Here is a 15,353-nt window from a genome sequence, read left to right as displayed (position 1 = left end):
CAGCCATTTCTCTCTGTGTAACTATGTCTGCCTGCACAACCATTTCTCTCTGTAACTATGTCTGCCTGCACAACCATTTCTCTCTGTAACTATGTCTGCCTGCACAACCATTTCTCTCTGTGTAACTATGTCTGCCTGCACAACCATTTCTCTCTGTGTAACTATGTCTGCCTGCACAACCATTTCTCTCTGTGTAACTATGTCTGTCTGCGCAGCCATTTCCCTCTGTGTAACTATGTCTGTCTGCGCAGCCATTTCTCTCTGTGTAACTATGTCTGCCTGCACAACCATTTCTCTCTGTGTAACTATGTCTGTCTGCGCAGCCATTTCTCTCTGTGTAACTATGTCTGCCTGGACAACCATTTCTCTCTGTGTAACTATGTCTGCCTGGACAACCATTTCTCTCTGTGTAACTATGTCTGCCTGGACAACCATTTCTCTCTGTGTAACTATGTCTGCCTGGACAACCATTTCTCTCTGTGTAACTATGTCTGCCTGCACAACCATTTCTCTCTGTGTAACTATGTCTGCCTGCACAGCCATTTCCCTCTGTGTAACTATGTCTGTCTGCGCAGCCATTTCTCTCTGTGTAACTATGTCTGCCTGCACAACCATTTCTCTCTGTGTAACTATGTCTGTCTGCGCAGCCATTTCTCTCTGTGTAACTATGTCTGCCTGGACAACCATTTCTCTCTGTGTAACTATGTCTGCCTGGACAACCATTTCTCTCTGTGTAACTATGTCTGTCTGCACAACCATTTCTCTCTGTGTAACTATGTCTGCCTGCACAACCATTTCTCTCTGTAACTATGTCTGCCTGCACAGCCATTTCTCTCTGTGTAACTATGTCTGCCTGCACAACCATTTCTCTCTGTAACTATGTCTGCCTGCACAACCATTTCTCTCTGTGTAACTATGTCTGCCTGCACAGCCATTTCTCTCTGTGTAACTATGTCTGTCTGCGCAGCCATTTCTCTCTGTGTAACTATGTCTGCCTGCACAACCATTTCTCTCTGTGTAACTATGTCTGCCTGCGCATCCATTTCTCTCTGTGTAACTATGTCTGCCTGCACAACCATTTCTCTCTGTGTAACTATGTCTGCCTGCACAACCATTTCTCTCTGTGTAACTATGTCTGTCTGCGCATCCATTTCTCTCTGTGTAACTATGTCTGCCTGCACAACCATTTCTCTCTGTGTAACTATGTCTGTCTGCACAGCCATTTCTCTCTGTGTAACTATGTCTGTCTGCGCATCCATTTCTCTCTGTGTAACTATGTCTGCCTGCACAACCATTTCTCTCTGTGTAACTATGTCTGCCTGCACAACCATTTCTCTCTGTGTAACTATGTCTGTCTGCACAACCATTTCTCTCTGTGTAACTATGTCTGCCTGCACAACCATTTCTCTCTGTGTAACTATGTCTGCCTGCACAACCATTTCTCTCTGTGTAACTATGTCTGTCTGCACAACCATTTCTCTCTGTGTAACTATGTCTGCCTGCACAACCATTTCTCTCTGTGTAACTATGTCTGTCTGCACAACCATTTCTCTCTGTGTAACTATGTCTGTCTGCGCATCCATTTCTCTCTGTGTAACCATGTCTGCCTGCACAACCATTTCTCTCTGTGTAACTATGTCTGTCTGCACATCCATTTCTCTCTGTGTAACTATGTCTGTCTGCACATCCATTTCTCTCTGTGTAACCATGTCTGTCTGCACAACCATTTCTCTCTGTGTAACTATGTCTGTCTGCACAACCATTTCTCTCTGTGTAACTATGTCTGTCTGCACAACCATTTCTCTCTGTGTAACTATGTCTGCCTGCACAACCATTTCTCTCTGTGTAACTATGTCTGCCTGCACAACCATTTCTCTCTGTGTAACTATGTCTGTCTGCACAACCATTTCTCTCTGTGTAACTATGTCTGCCTGGACAACCATTTCTCTCTGTGTAACTATGTCTGTCTGCGCATCCATTTCCCTCTGTGTAACTATGTCTGCCTGCACAACCATTTCTCTCTGTGTAACTATGTCTGCCTGCACAACCATTGCTCTCTGTGTAACTATGTCTGCCTGCACAACCATTTCTCTCTGTGTAACTATGTCTGCCTGCACAACCATTTCTCTCTGTGTAACCATGTCTGTCTGCGCATCCATTTCCCTCTGTGTAACTATGTCTGCCTGCACAACCATTTCTCTCTGTGTAACTATGTCTGTCTGCACAACCATTTCTCTCTGTGTAACTATGTCTGTCTGCACATCCATTTCTCTCTGCGCAACTGTGTCTGTTTGTGTACCCCTGTCTGCCCGTGTACCCCTCTCTGCCTGTGTAATCGAGTCTGTCTGTGTCGCCGAGTCTGTCTGTGTAACTATGTCTGCCTGTGTACCCGAGTCTGTTATCTCAGATTCTGGCAAAGGTCCTGCAGCTACTGCTGCTGGCTCTGAGTCAAAACTATCGGCAGCTTTCTCACAAACCTGAACTGTGATTTCCTGGTCACCGTAATCAGAATCAGAAACCAATTCCGAACCTCTCTGAGCTTTTCTATGTTTCCTCTTACATCTACACAGGTCGGAAGAGCAAGTAGCCTTACGTCTTTCTTGGCACAGTGCTATCAGCAGCCATATGATTATTCCAAGAAACAACAAAATTAAGGCTAGCACAAGATATCTAGGGTACCACTGGTTCCAAAGACCCTCTGTAGTTGTAAGAGGAGTAACAAACTCAAATGTGTCTGCTAGCAGATTCATAGTTGAGTTACCATATCTTCTAAGCCCAATAAGACCACAACAGAATTCAACAGCATTCAGTAACTTGTTCTTAACCCAAAGAAACGACTTATATGCCACATATCTCACAATCTTGTCTATCATGCAGGAAACAGCCCATCTGTAAACAATCACACTGATAACAGAGGAAATAAAATTACTCAAAATCCAAAACAGCTTCATTTTGCTTCCTAATCTGAGCAGGAATAAATCATACAAGCAATCGAGCCCCACGTTGGGCGCCAAAAATAAAAAGTGTGTCGGTGTGAGCTGAAATTCCCCCCCCCACCAACAATAACCAGGCTAGCTCAGTCTGGAAGCAAATGAAGGCTGTATTTACAAGCAGAGTCTAAAATCTATGATGAAATGCAATGAATATGTACAAATATACAAAATTCACAACACTTACAAATATATACAATCAACAGAAAAGCACAACCAAGCTCCCTTTGCTTCCCCCCAAGGGGACCCTCCCAAAGGGGCCTCCCTCTCCCAGGAGCTTCCCCCCAGACCCCCCTGGACAGAGAAGCAGAGTTTGTTAAGCAGAAAGTTGTTAACTTAGCTGCCAAGATCAGTACGTGTTATCTTCAGCCAGAAGAGAAGAAGAAACAGCAGCCAGACAGCCCAGCAACTGCCCCCACTGCCGAACGCAGAATGTGCAGAATGCCTACTTTGTTTTGGGTAATAGTTCTTAAACATTTCTATCTATCCAATGGAAGTGTTTAGAACAATCAGTATTTTGCTTTCTTACACCCAATAGTGACTTATTTACATTCTTTCACTTTCTCTGTTTTGAACTTTGCAAAGAAAAATTAAAAAGACAGTTTCAAACCATCACAACTGAGGGGGCTTTGCATTGTGTTGATGATGTGTGTGGGACTGCTGACCTCACAGGTACATCCAGCAGTCCCTTGCTCCTGGAAGGGAAGAAGTTTGATGTCCATTCTTACCTCCTCATTGCCTGCACAGCTCCATTCCTGGTGTTTTTTGCCCAAGGTTATGCCAGGTTGACCTGTGGCCATTATGATCTTGTTTCTGATGATCTGACTGTTCACCTCACCAACCAGGTAAAGTCAAGTCACTCAGCTCAGAAGAAGGGCTGGATGAGGCCTTGAGCAACCAAGTCTAGTTGAGAGGTGTCCCTGCCCATGGCAGGTTGGAGCAGATGATGCCTGAGGTCCCTTCCAACCAAAGCCATTCTCTGATTTGAGCTGCTACTGAGAGCTTCTATTCCCTCTGTCTTCATGACTTAATGCTGGGGTTCTTCCAGAAGCCTGGAACAACTCAGGCTAGTCAGATGCCTGCCATGCAAGCTGCTCCCCAGTTAGTCTTTGCTGCCAGAGATCAAACCCTCCCTTTGCTGTCTTTCTCAGTGCATGCAGAAGAAGCACCCCCTGTACAGACAGCTGAAGGAGGAGACAGTCTGGAGGATGGAGCACTTGGACAGCTACCTCAATGAGAAGTTCAGAGAAACCAGTGGCCTCCCTGCAGACTGGGTGTTCACTGTGTTCACTGTAAGTGCCAGAGAGTCTGTGGAGTGCTGGTTTGCTTCATTAGCGGGGCTGGATTGGGGAGAAACCCTCCCTCAGGTCACTGGAGCCCCCAAGGAAATGCACACAGCAAGGAGAAGATACTGATGGTTCCATGGTAACCATTCCTCTGCACAGAAGTGAATCACAGAATGGTTTGGATTGGAAAAGCTCTCTAAGATCATCCAGTCCAACCACTGACCCAACACCACCATGGCCACTGAACCCTGTCCCCATTGGCCATGGCCACACATTTCTTGAACCCCTCCAGGCATGGGGACTCCACCACCTCCCTGGGTAGCCTCTTCCAATGCCTGACCACTCTTGCAGCAAAGAAATTGTTCCTAACCTCCAACCTAACCCTCCCTTGGCACAACTTCAGGCCATTTCCTCTCCTCCTAGTGCCTGATGCTAGAGAATAAAGAGCTTCACATTACTAAACCTGGCCAAAGACCTGGGAAAGGGAAGTGTGAATGTAAATGCCAGCTATAAAAATGCACTTCTGGGCTGGGGGTTCCTGGCCCAGTGCTGTGACCCTGCACTAAAAAGAAAAACAAAGTGCACATGAGAGCTCTCCATCCTGACAGGTCTTAGCCTGACCTCTTTTAGCAGTCTCTGGTTTTGATCTCTTTGTACCTTAGTAAGGTTTAGTAGCAGAAGCAGAGTCAGACAATGGTTGGATGTGAGCGCCTGAAAGTTCTTTTCCAACCAAAACAATTCTGTGATTCTCTGATTAATTTCCCATCTGATTTTTGCCACATGAAATTCCTGTGGGGAGAAGGAGAGATAAGAAGACTCCTCTGGCTTGGTTTCTTTCTCTCTCACAGAAGAAACAATGTGAAGAAATTATCTCAGTCCCTGAGACTTCACTTCACCAGCCTGAGCCTAATGATGCTTCAGTTCTCTGCCTGGCATGCTGGGTTGCAAATGCCAAAGGCAGAGGCTTTCTGAGATTCGTTTTGGAAAGGCTGCGGTTTAGAAGCCAAGTACAAAGAAAATGAGAAGGCTAAAAACTTTGCTAAAATCTGCTTCTTCTGTAGGAAAACAGCCCAGAAGCCAATCCAGTTGGATTGTTCAAGTTTCCTAGGGGAACCAGAAAGTTTTCAGCTGGCTTTATGGTGTCTCTCTCTCTCTCTCCACACAGTAATTCCCCACTGAGCTTTTTAACTCCTAAACAAAGTGAAACTTAGCATCACCTACTGCAAGGAGCTCTGTCTCCCCAGGCTGCTCTCAAATACTCTGCCCAGCCCAGCTGTGAGGGGGGTTGTGAGGCAGAAACAGCTGTGTCCAGCTCATCTCTGGGTGCCCCCGCAGGAGTCAGTGGCAGAACACATCTCAAAGCTCTGCAGGCAGCTCACTCTGAGAGCAAAAGGCCAAGATCCCTTCATGCACCACCACTGCAGCCACCTGGAGAACCAAGTTCAAGGGGGACTTTCACTCAGCTCAAAGTGGACAGGCAAATGGTCTGCAAGAAGGAACATCCTTCCTAGCCTAGAGATGAGCTCTGCTGGAGGCAGGGGAAGGGAAAATGTCCCTAAACCAAGGGGACAGCTATGACTTAGAGTGACTCCTGTGTCCTTTGTGCCCTTGGCACTCACAGTTGGCACCATTGCCTGTCTCCCCCTGCAGGAGAGGATGAAGCAGATCATGCTGCAGTGCATCCTGGCAGCCCAGCACAAGCTGGCTCGCAGGTTGGGCTACTTCGACCTCCTCGGCTGTGACTTCTTGGTTGATGAAAACTTTAAGGTACAGATATGGGCAACTTCAAACCCCTCATCTCCAGCTTTCCTGGAGGATCCCTTCAACTACTGCAAGGCAGCTCTAAGGTCCCCCTGGAGTCTTCTCCAAGTTGAACAACCCAGGCTCCCTCAGCCTGTCCTCACAGCAGAGCTTCTCCAGCCCTTGGATCATCTTTGTGACCTTCTCTGGGCTCACTCCAGCAGCTCTGTGTCCTTCTGATGCTGGGGACACCAGAACTGGCTGCAGGATTGGAGGTGAGGTCTCAGCAGAGCAGAGTCAAGGGGCAGAATCCCCTCTCTTGCCCTGCTGCCCACACTCCTCTGGATGAAGCCCACACTCCTCTGGATGCAGTCTGTTGATTCACATGTCAGCATCCACATCTCCACCTTCACTGTAGGTTCACCATGAAGCAAAGGGTCGATAAAATCTGCTGGAATCCCAAGTGGGACTTGTGAAGGGTGACTGAAAGGCAGAGAAGAAAAGGCAGAAGAAAGGGAACCGTTAAGCAGGGTGATTGAGGTGCTCTGAATGCAGCCCAGCCCTCCCAAAGCACCTGGCCTGAACAGAACAGAAAAGCCATCTGGCAGATTCTGCTGTTGCTAAAGCAGAAAGGAACTCGAATAGATCCCAGCAAAGGGCAGTGGGAAGAGCAAACCCTGTGAAAGAGAGGAATTAATGCATGCAGCAGTGGGCAAGGCACTCAGACAATAGACTCCTTTGTGCAGGGAAGTCAATGGCAAGGGAGAGTAAACGGCAAAAGAGACAGAAAGTGGAGCCTCTCAGATTTCAGTGGGAATTGTCTCTTGCATGGCTGGCATTCAGAGCCCTGGCTGAGTAAACCTGGACGAGAATAGGAGCTCCAGTATCACTCTGGTGTGGTAAATCCTTACTTGGCTTGCTCAGCACAGGAGTGTTTGTGCTGAGCATTGTGTCCTGGGGGATTTTACACATGGAAATAGAAGCAAAAGCTGTTTCTTGACAAGTGTTGGGCAGAAGGATGATGATGGTGATGAAGATTTCTGGGCACTTAGTGGTGACAGAGGCAGCTGGAACATTCTGCCCCTTGACTCTGCTCTGCTGAGACTCCACCTCCAATCCTGCAGCCAGCTCTGGTGTCCCCATCATCAGAAGGACACAGAGCTGCTGGAGTGAGGCCAGAGGAGGCCACAGAGATGATCCAAGAGCTGGAGCAGCTCTGCTGTGAGCACAGGCTGAGGGAGCTGGAGGTGTTCAGCCTGGAGAAGAGAAGACTCCAGGGGACCTTATAGCTGCCTCCAATAACTGAAAGGGATCCTGCAGGAAGGCTGCAGAGGGACTTTCCATGAGGATGTCTAGAGCCAGGCCAAGGGGGAATGGTTTGAAGCTGAGGGAGAGCAGAGTTGGACTGGAGCTGAGGAGGAAGTTCTTCAGTACAAGGGTGGTGAGACTCTGGAACAGGCTGCCCAGGGAGGTTCTGGATGCCTCTGTTTTGGGGGTGTTCAAGGCCAGGCTGGATGAGACCTTGAGCAGCTGAGTCTAGTTGAGAGGTGTCCCTGCCCATGGCAAGGAGGTTGGAGGAGATAAGCTCTGAGCTCCCTTCCAACCTGAGCCATGCTTTAGAAGGTGGTTTTTCCTCTCTCAGGGTTCTTAGAAGCATAGACCATGAGAAGCAAGACCTGCTGAGCTTTCTGTAGGGCTTTGGATATTCCTGGGTAAGCTGGGGGAAGAACAAAGAGCTTTAAGAGGAGCAGGAGCAGAAGTGATGGGTTTGCTCTTCACAGAATCATGGAATGCACTGGGTGGGAAGGGACCTTTAAATGTCATCTAGTCACAGAATCACAACCCTTCTGCAGTCAGCAGGGATATCCCCAGCTAGATCAGCACCCAAAGAGGGAGAAATGCTTCTCTAAAATTCAGCAGATGTTTTGAGACAGAACCACAGAATGGTTTGTGCTGGCAGGGACCTTTAAAGGTCATCTAGTCATGCTGCTGGCTTCTCTCCTGCTTCCTCCTGAAGATTCCAAGCACTGCACTGTGAATGCCTAAGTCACCTAACAGCTTGGGACAAGATTTAGGACAAGGGGCAACAAGCAGAAACTGGATCACTCTGATTAACGGTTCCCTTTCTTCTGCATTTTTCCACATGCTTAGAGATGGCTATAACAGGTGACAGGAAAGAGCTAGTCCAGAACTGCAAGCTCCATTTAGTCTCTCCCCTCAAAATAAAACAAATAGAAAAAGAAATTTGGTGCTAGGAGGTTCCCTTCATGTGATAGGCTCCAATGCTTTTCTTTGTCTCTGTGCGGCTTGTAAAGCAACATTTTCCACCTGCTTAGACATGGCTGTAACTGGTGACAGGAAAGAGCTAGGCCAGAATTCAAAGCTCCATTTAGACTCTCTCCTCAAAAGAAACCAAATGGCAAAAGAAATTTGGTGTTAGGATGTTCCCTTCATGTGTTAATGCCCAATGCTTTTGTTTGTGCTGCTTGCAAAGCAACTTTTTTCCACATGCTTAGAAATGGCTGTAACTGGTGACAGGAAAGAGCTAGGCCAGAATTGCAAGCTCCATTTAGTCTCTCTCCTCAAAATAGACTAAACGGGAAAGGAAATTTGGTGCTAGAAGGTTCCTTTCATCCTTTAGCCCCCAATGCTTTTGTTTGTCTCTGTGCGGCTTGTAAAGCAACTTTTTTCCACCTGATTAGACATGGCTGTAACTGGTGACAGGAAAGAGCTAGGCCAGAATTGCAAGCTCCATTTAGTCTCTCTCCTCAAAATACACCAAATGGCAAAAGAAATTTGGTGCTAGGAGGTTCCCTTGATGTGTTAGCCCCCATGCTTTTCTTTGTCTCTGTGCGGCTTGTAAAGCAACTTTTTTCCACCTGCTTAGACATGGCTGTAACTGGTGACAGGAAAGAGCTAGGCCAGAATTGCAAGCTCCATTTAGTCTCTCTCCTCAAAATATACCAAATGGCAAAAGAAATTTGGTGCTAGGAGGTTCCCTTCATGTGTTAGCCCCCAATGCTTTTCTTTGTCTCTGTGCGGCTTGCAAAGCAATTTTTTCCACATGCTTAGAAATGGCTGTAACTGGTGACAGGAAAGAGCTAGGCCAGAATTGCAAGCTCCATTTAGTCTCTCTCCTCAAAATAGACTAAACGGGAAAGGAAATTTGGTGCTAGAAGGTTCCTTTCATCCTTTAGCCCCCAATGCTTTTCTTTGTGTGGTTTGTAAAGCAACTTTTTTCCACCTGCTTAGACATGGCTGGAACTGGTGACAGGAAAGAGCTAGGCCAGAATTGCAAGCTCCATTTAGTCTCTCTCCTCAAAATACACTAAATGGCAAAAGAAATTTGGTGCTAGGAGGTTGCCTTCATGTGTTAGCCCCCAGTGCTTTTTTCTGTCTCTGAGCGGCTTATAAATCAGCTTTTTTCCACCTGCTTAGACATGGCTGTAACTGGTGACAGGAAAATGCTAGCTCAGAATTGCAAGCTCCATTTAGAATCTCTCCTCATAAGAGACCAAATGGAAAAAGTAATTTGGTTCTAGGTGTTTCCCTTCATATGATAGCCCCCTATGATTTTTTTTGTCTCTGTGCGGCTTGTAACAGGAAGTTCCACCCAAACATAAGGAAAAAGCTCTTGACTGTGATCCCTGGAGCAGTCTGCCCAGAGAGTTTGTGGAGTCTCCTTCTCTGGAGAGATTCCAAACCCCACCTGGCCGTTGTGATGCTGGGCATGCTGCTGTTGGTGTTGGACTGCATGACCTCCAGAAGTCCCTCCCAACCCCACCATGGTCGGATTCTGTGTAATTTAGACACTGAAGGAAGCTGTTTCCAGAGAGGTTTGCACTAGCTGTGCCCAAGAGCCTTTCTCCAGATAGCAGCTAGGAGGAAGGATGTGTAGGGGGTTTTTTATTAGCCCTAAAGGGATTTAGCTCTCTGTCAGTGGAGGACAGAGCAGAGATAAGCCACTTGCCAGCTTTTGATGGATGCACAGAAATGAAGAGAGAATCATAGAATCAATTGTTAGGGTTGGAAGGGACCTGAAGGCTCAGCCAGTTCCAAGTCCCCTGCCATAGGCAGGGACACCTCACACTACAGCAGGTTGCTCACAGCCACATCCAGCCTGGCTGCAAAACCCTCCAGGGATGAGGCTTCTACCACCTCCCTGGGCAACCTGTGCCAGTGTCTCACCACCCTCATGGGGAAGAATTTCTTCCTAACATCCAATCTGTATCTACCCATTTCTTGTTTTATTTTTTCCCATTCCCTCTAGACCTATCACTCCCTGACACACTGCAGTCCCCAGTGAAAGCAGGCAGGGTTCCTTTGGTTTGAATGACACAGCTCCTCCTTCCCCCCAGGAGCAAGACGTACCAAAGGGATGCTGTAGACTTCCTTGTGCCCACCCCAGGTTATTATGATAAAGAAGAAAACCAAGCATCTGATAAAAACCTGTTAGGACTGTTGGAAACAGAAGTCCACTGCCTTAGCCTGTGGCCTTTTCTGACTCATCAGCATCTGAGTGCCTCTTCCAGTGCTTGGTTCCTGGCTGAGCATGTGGCTTCAGCTATGTCCACACAGGATCCAGCCCAAGGCCTTTGATTCCTCTTTCTGGCTGCTGTTTAAAGCTCCTGGCCAGAGAGAAGCTTTCCCTTTCCCTTTCTCTTTTCCTTCCTGAGAAGCTTTTCCAAGGCAAATAAATGTAACTGAGGTGCCCTCTGTTGGCATCTTCCAGAGCAGGTTTTGAGCAGCTCTTTCAGTTCTCCTCTGGAAAATAAAAGATAAAGAGAGAGAGGGAAAAAGAAAAAAAAGGGAATTAAAAAAAAAGCAATTGAATTGCCCTCACTTAGCAGTTGTTTCATTTATCTCATCAAGCCTTTCAAAGGAGTGAAAATGATTGCTGTAGTTTACTCTCAGCAAAATCAAATGCTTAAGTGAAGGCCGAAGTCTGGCCAGCCACTTAGACTTCATTTCCTGGGTCCTGGCAAGCAAGATCATTGCTGCTTCAGGGACCCAAAAATTAAAAAATACATAAAGAAATAAAAATTATTTATTAGAGTCAATTAAAAGGGAGTCAAATTCTCCTGGGGGTGTTACATGGTTAGATAGCCTTCCTCCCAGAGCACTACATGTGCTGCATCCAGGGTGCTGCACCAGATGGTGGAGGCAGAAAGTGAGCAGGGAAAAGAAATCGTAAAGATAGGGTCATAGAATTGTTGGGTTTGGAAGGGACCCCCAAAGGTCACCCAGTCCAAGCCCCCTGCAGACAGCAGGGACATCCTGAGCAGGTTGCTCAGAGCCCTGTTGAACCTGACCTTGAATATCTCCAGGGATGGAACCTTAACTACCTCCCTGGGCAACCTGCAGCACCCTGGTGGTGCAGAACTTGTTCCTCACATCCAGTCTCAGTCTGCTCTTCTCCATTGTCAAACCACTGCCCCTTGTCCTGTCCCATCCCTGCAGGCCTTTGCAAACAGTCCCTCTGCAGCCTTCTTGTAGCCCCTTTCAGCTACTGGCAAGCTGCTGTTAGGTCTGCCTGGAGCCTTCTCTTCTCCAGGCTGAACACCCCCAGCTCCCTCAGCCTGCCCTTATAGCAGAGCTGCTCCAACCCCCTGATCCTTTTTCTGGCCCTCCTCTGGACCTGCTCCATCAGCTCCATGTCCTTCCTGTGTTGAGTGCCATGGGCAGGGACACCTCCCACCAACCCAGGCTGCCCAAAGCCTCATCCAACCTGGCCTGGAACACCTCCAGGGAGGAGACATCCACAGCCTCCCTGGGCAACCTGTTCCAGTGTCTGGAAAGAATTTCTCCCTGTTGTTTTTGTTTGTTTTGATCCCTTGTCCACCTTCAACCAAAAATGATCCCTAGATCCCTCAGAACTTTATCTCATGGCATCCAAAAAGTCCAGCTAGAAGCAGGTGGGGGAACTGGTGTGCTGAGAAGCACACAGCTGGGGAGGAAGGGGCAACACAAAATGCATCAGCCTGAGACACACAATAATGGCCAGGGTTGTTCTCAGGTGAGTAACTGGATGCAAAAAGGGATTTGGTTTAGAATCACAGAATTGTCAGGGTTAGAAGGGACCTCAAGGATCATCTCATTCCAACCCCCCTGCCATGGGCAGGGACACCTCACACTACAGCAGGTTGCTCACAGCCACATCCAGCCTGGCTGCAAAAACCTCCAGGGATGAGGCTTCCACCACCTCCCTGGGCAACCTGTGCCAGTTTAATTCTTCCAGTCCTGCTTGCATCCTGTGTCACAGGGTTGTGTGGGGATTTATCATCACTGCTACCTCTCAAGGTGCTCACAAGTCAGTCAAAGGCCCTGGCACTCACTCCATGGAGTCCTAGCCTCATTTCCTGCTTGCCATTCCCCTTCCTCAGGTCTGGCTGCTGGAGATGAATGCCAACCCAGCACTGCACACCAACTGCAAAGTCTTGAGACACATCATCCCAGCTGTTGTCTATGAGTGTCTTGGTAAGCAAACAAGCCCCAGATTGGCAGGCAGCAGGTCACCAACCCACTGCCTTGCTTGTCAGAGCAAAGACTCCTCTTCCTACAAGCTGTAGGTCCAAAACAACCTTCAGATAACAATATGGGTGGTGAGACACTGGAACAGACTGCCTAGGGAGGTGATGGAGCCTCCATCCCTGGAGGTGCTCAAAATACCTCTAGCCATGGCACTTGGGGACATGGTTTAGTGGCCATGGTGGTGCTGAGTTGAGAGCTGGGCTTGATCTTAAAGGTCTTTTCCCACCTTGATGATTCTATGACTCTAAAAGTGTGGGGCTTGGAGGTTGTGTAAATTGTCTTAGCAAAGACAGTCCCCAGAGGCCACGGTTCACAGGTTGGAAACCACTTCCCCTCCTCATCCTTCACCCTTCCCACATCCAGAGCAGCTTTGTGTGCAGACATGGCAGCTGGGGGGGAGGCATTTTAGTACTCACAGCTCCATCTTCTCTTCCAGATTTCTTGGGGTTTTCCAGAAGCGCCTCAGAGGTCATAAGGTTTTGCCTTTAGAGACACTCAGACACTTTGTACTTCTCTACCACAAGGATGCTGGAGCCCTGGGCCAGAAATCATCCTCAAAGCTCAGAGCTGGCCAAGGGAGAGGTCAATATCTGCAACCACAAACAAGAAGTGTCAGCTGGTTTGGTCAGAGCCCTGCCAAAGTGCTGCAGAACTCTTCCACAAAGCTCCTGGAGAACTCCTCCACAAAAAGCTCCTGGAGAACTCCTCCACAAAAAGCTCCTGGAGAACTCCTCCACAAAAAGCTCCTGGGGAACTCCTCCACAAAGCTCCTGGAGAACTCCTCCACAAAAAGCTCCTGGAGAACTCCTCCACAAAAAGCTCCTGGGGAACTCCTCCACAAAGCTCCTGGGGAACTCCTACACAAAGCTTCTTTAGAACTCCTCCAAGAAGCTGCATTGCTCCAGAAAAGAAGTTGCTGTGTTGCCCAAAAAAGAATTTCCAGGAGTCTTAACCATACCATAGGTGTAGCTCCTCAACCAGGATGGAAAACCCCTCTGAAGCACCACACACAGGCTCAGGAACCATGGGAAACAAAAAAAAAAAAAAAACAAAAAACAAAAAAAAAACCACAAAAGAAAAAAAAAAAAGGAAAGAGAAAAGCAAGCTCAAGTGGTGTGTGCTGGTGTGCTGTGCTTGGTCAGCTCATTTTCACCTGACAGAAGCAAACAGGCAGCAATCCCAGCTGGAAACCCAGGAATTGCTTCTCTGAGCATTTAGTTCTTCTGCAGAAATACTTCAGGGCAGGCAGAAAGGAGAGGGAAGCTAGAGGGAGATGAGGCAATGGCTGCCACGTTGGAGCCATTCCTCTTAAACCCAAGGCTGGTCTGACTGATGCAACCCAGAAACAGCCCAAAGCAGGGAGAGGAGCTGCAATGACTAAACTTCAGACTTAGCAGTGGGAATCCCCCAGCCTGGCCCATCAGTTGTAGCTGTCCATCAGCTCCCTGACTCAGCAGACCCTCTTTAACCTTCTTCTCCTAAAAACTCTTCCAGTTCTCATCTGGTTGAGGTGACAGCCAAGCAGGAGCTCCTGCTTCTGGCATCAGACCACCACCTGAGCAGGAAATGGTGACACCTGGGGGGCCAAGGGGACAGGGAGCAAGAGAAAGAGGTTTTAGACCCAACAAGAAATGCTTTCACACCTCAGGCACTGCTGAATCTAACCCAAGAGGAATTTAAGTGAGCAGTAAGTCAGAGCACATCTTTATTTCCTTCCTCCCCCCTGCTCACCCTGACTACCTGGAGCTCAGGCACATCCAGGTGAGCCTGGGACTACAGCATCACTTTGAAGCAACCTTCTGGGGATGGAGGAGCCATTGACCAAGGGTGGGATGCTGCAGGCAGGCTGGGTCTGCAGGACCAGGTCAGGGTGAGGTGGAGCTGCTGAAGAGAGGCAGGAGCAGGTGAGTAACACTTTTGGAGGTGCATTTAAAAGCCTCTCAGCTCTACTCAAACAAAGACATCTGAAGCCCAGGGGCTGGATGTGCTTTCCTCTTCAGGGAGAGGCTTTCCCTGCTTCCCCTGCTCCAGCCAGGATTTAAAGCCTTACTGTCAGGTTTGCCTAACCTTCTGAGCAGCTCCTGCTTACCTCTGCCCTCAGGTGCTGCACACTCTGGTAGCCAGCAGCCAGGCAGTGCGGCATGCCCGAGGCTCAGCAGATGGCAGGGTGGCACTGCCACTGCTCACACTGCAATGCAGGGAGAAGGCCAGGCTGGGTCAGGCCTTAAGCAACCTCTTCTAAAGGAAGGTGTCCCTGCCAGGGGGTTTGCATCCTCAAGGTCCCTTCCAACCCAAACCATTCTGTGAAGCTGTGAACTTCCAAAGCTTCTGCCCACCTGTGGGCACGCAGGACAAGAGCCAGCTGCTGCCAGCTTGCCTCTCCCCCTCCCTGCTGTCATGCACTGACCCTTCTGCTGAGGGTTCCCCTCTTTTAACCACCTACTCTGCTGGCCTGGCTGCCCAGCATGCTGTGCACTGTGCCTCAGCTGTGTCTAGCAGGATGCTGGGCTTCAGTTTGCAGGGAGAAAGGGCAACCCAGACCACAAGAACTGTGAATTCTGACCACCCTGGCTGGTGTGCTGGGTGGAAAATTCCCCCCAGCCTGAAACTACCAATGCAGGAAAGAATTTTTTTTCCTAATCATAGAATCAGTCAGGGTTGGAAGGGACCACAAGGATCAGCCAGTTCCAACCCCCTGCCATGGGCAGGGACACCTCACACCACAGCAGGCTGGCCAGAGCCTCATCCAGCCTGGCTTTAAACACCTCCAGGGATGGAGCCTCAACCACTTCCCTGGGCAACCCAT

General features: G+C 48.5%; 1 protein-coding gene across 1 annotated transcript in view; it reads left to right on the top strand.

Moving 5' to 3' along the window:
• Positions 1–14,789, top strand: part of TTLL10 (tubulin tyrosine ligase like 10) — a 34,510-nt gene extending 19,721 nt beyond the window's left edge. The window contains exons 7-13 of the mRNA XM_054394831.1: positions 2,667–2,675; positions 3,673–3,835; positions 4,142–4,282; positions 5,927–6,043; positions 12,400–12,497; positions 12,984–13,113; positions 14,649–14,789. Of these exons, the coding sequence (XP_054250806.1) occupies positions 2,667–2,675; positions 3,673–3,835; positions 4,142–4,282; positions 5,927–6,043; positions 12,400–12,497; positions 12,984–13,113; positions 14,649–14,789 (799 nt within the window). The remainder of the gene's footprint in view (positions 1–2,666; positions 2,676–3,672; positions 3,836–4,141; positions 4,283–5,926; positions 6,044–12,399; positions 12,498–12,983; positions 13,114–14,648) is intronic.
• The last annotated feature ends 564 nt before the right edge of the window (positions 14,790–15,353 follow it).

The sequence above is a fragment of the Indicator indicator genome, chromosome 32 (genome assembly GCF_027791375.1).
Source record: "Indicator indicator isolate 239-I01 chromosome 32, UM_Iind_1.1, whole genome shotgun sequence".
NCBI lineage: Eukaryota > Metazoa > Chordata > Aves > Piciformes > Indicatoridae > Indicator > Indicator indicator.
Note: the sequence above shows the minus strand (reverse complement) of the source record. Positions and strands in the feature narration are given on the sequence as shown.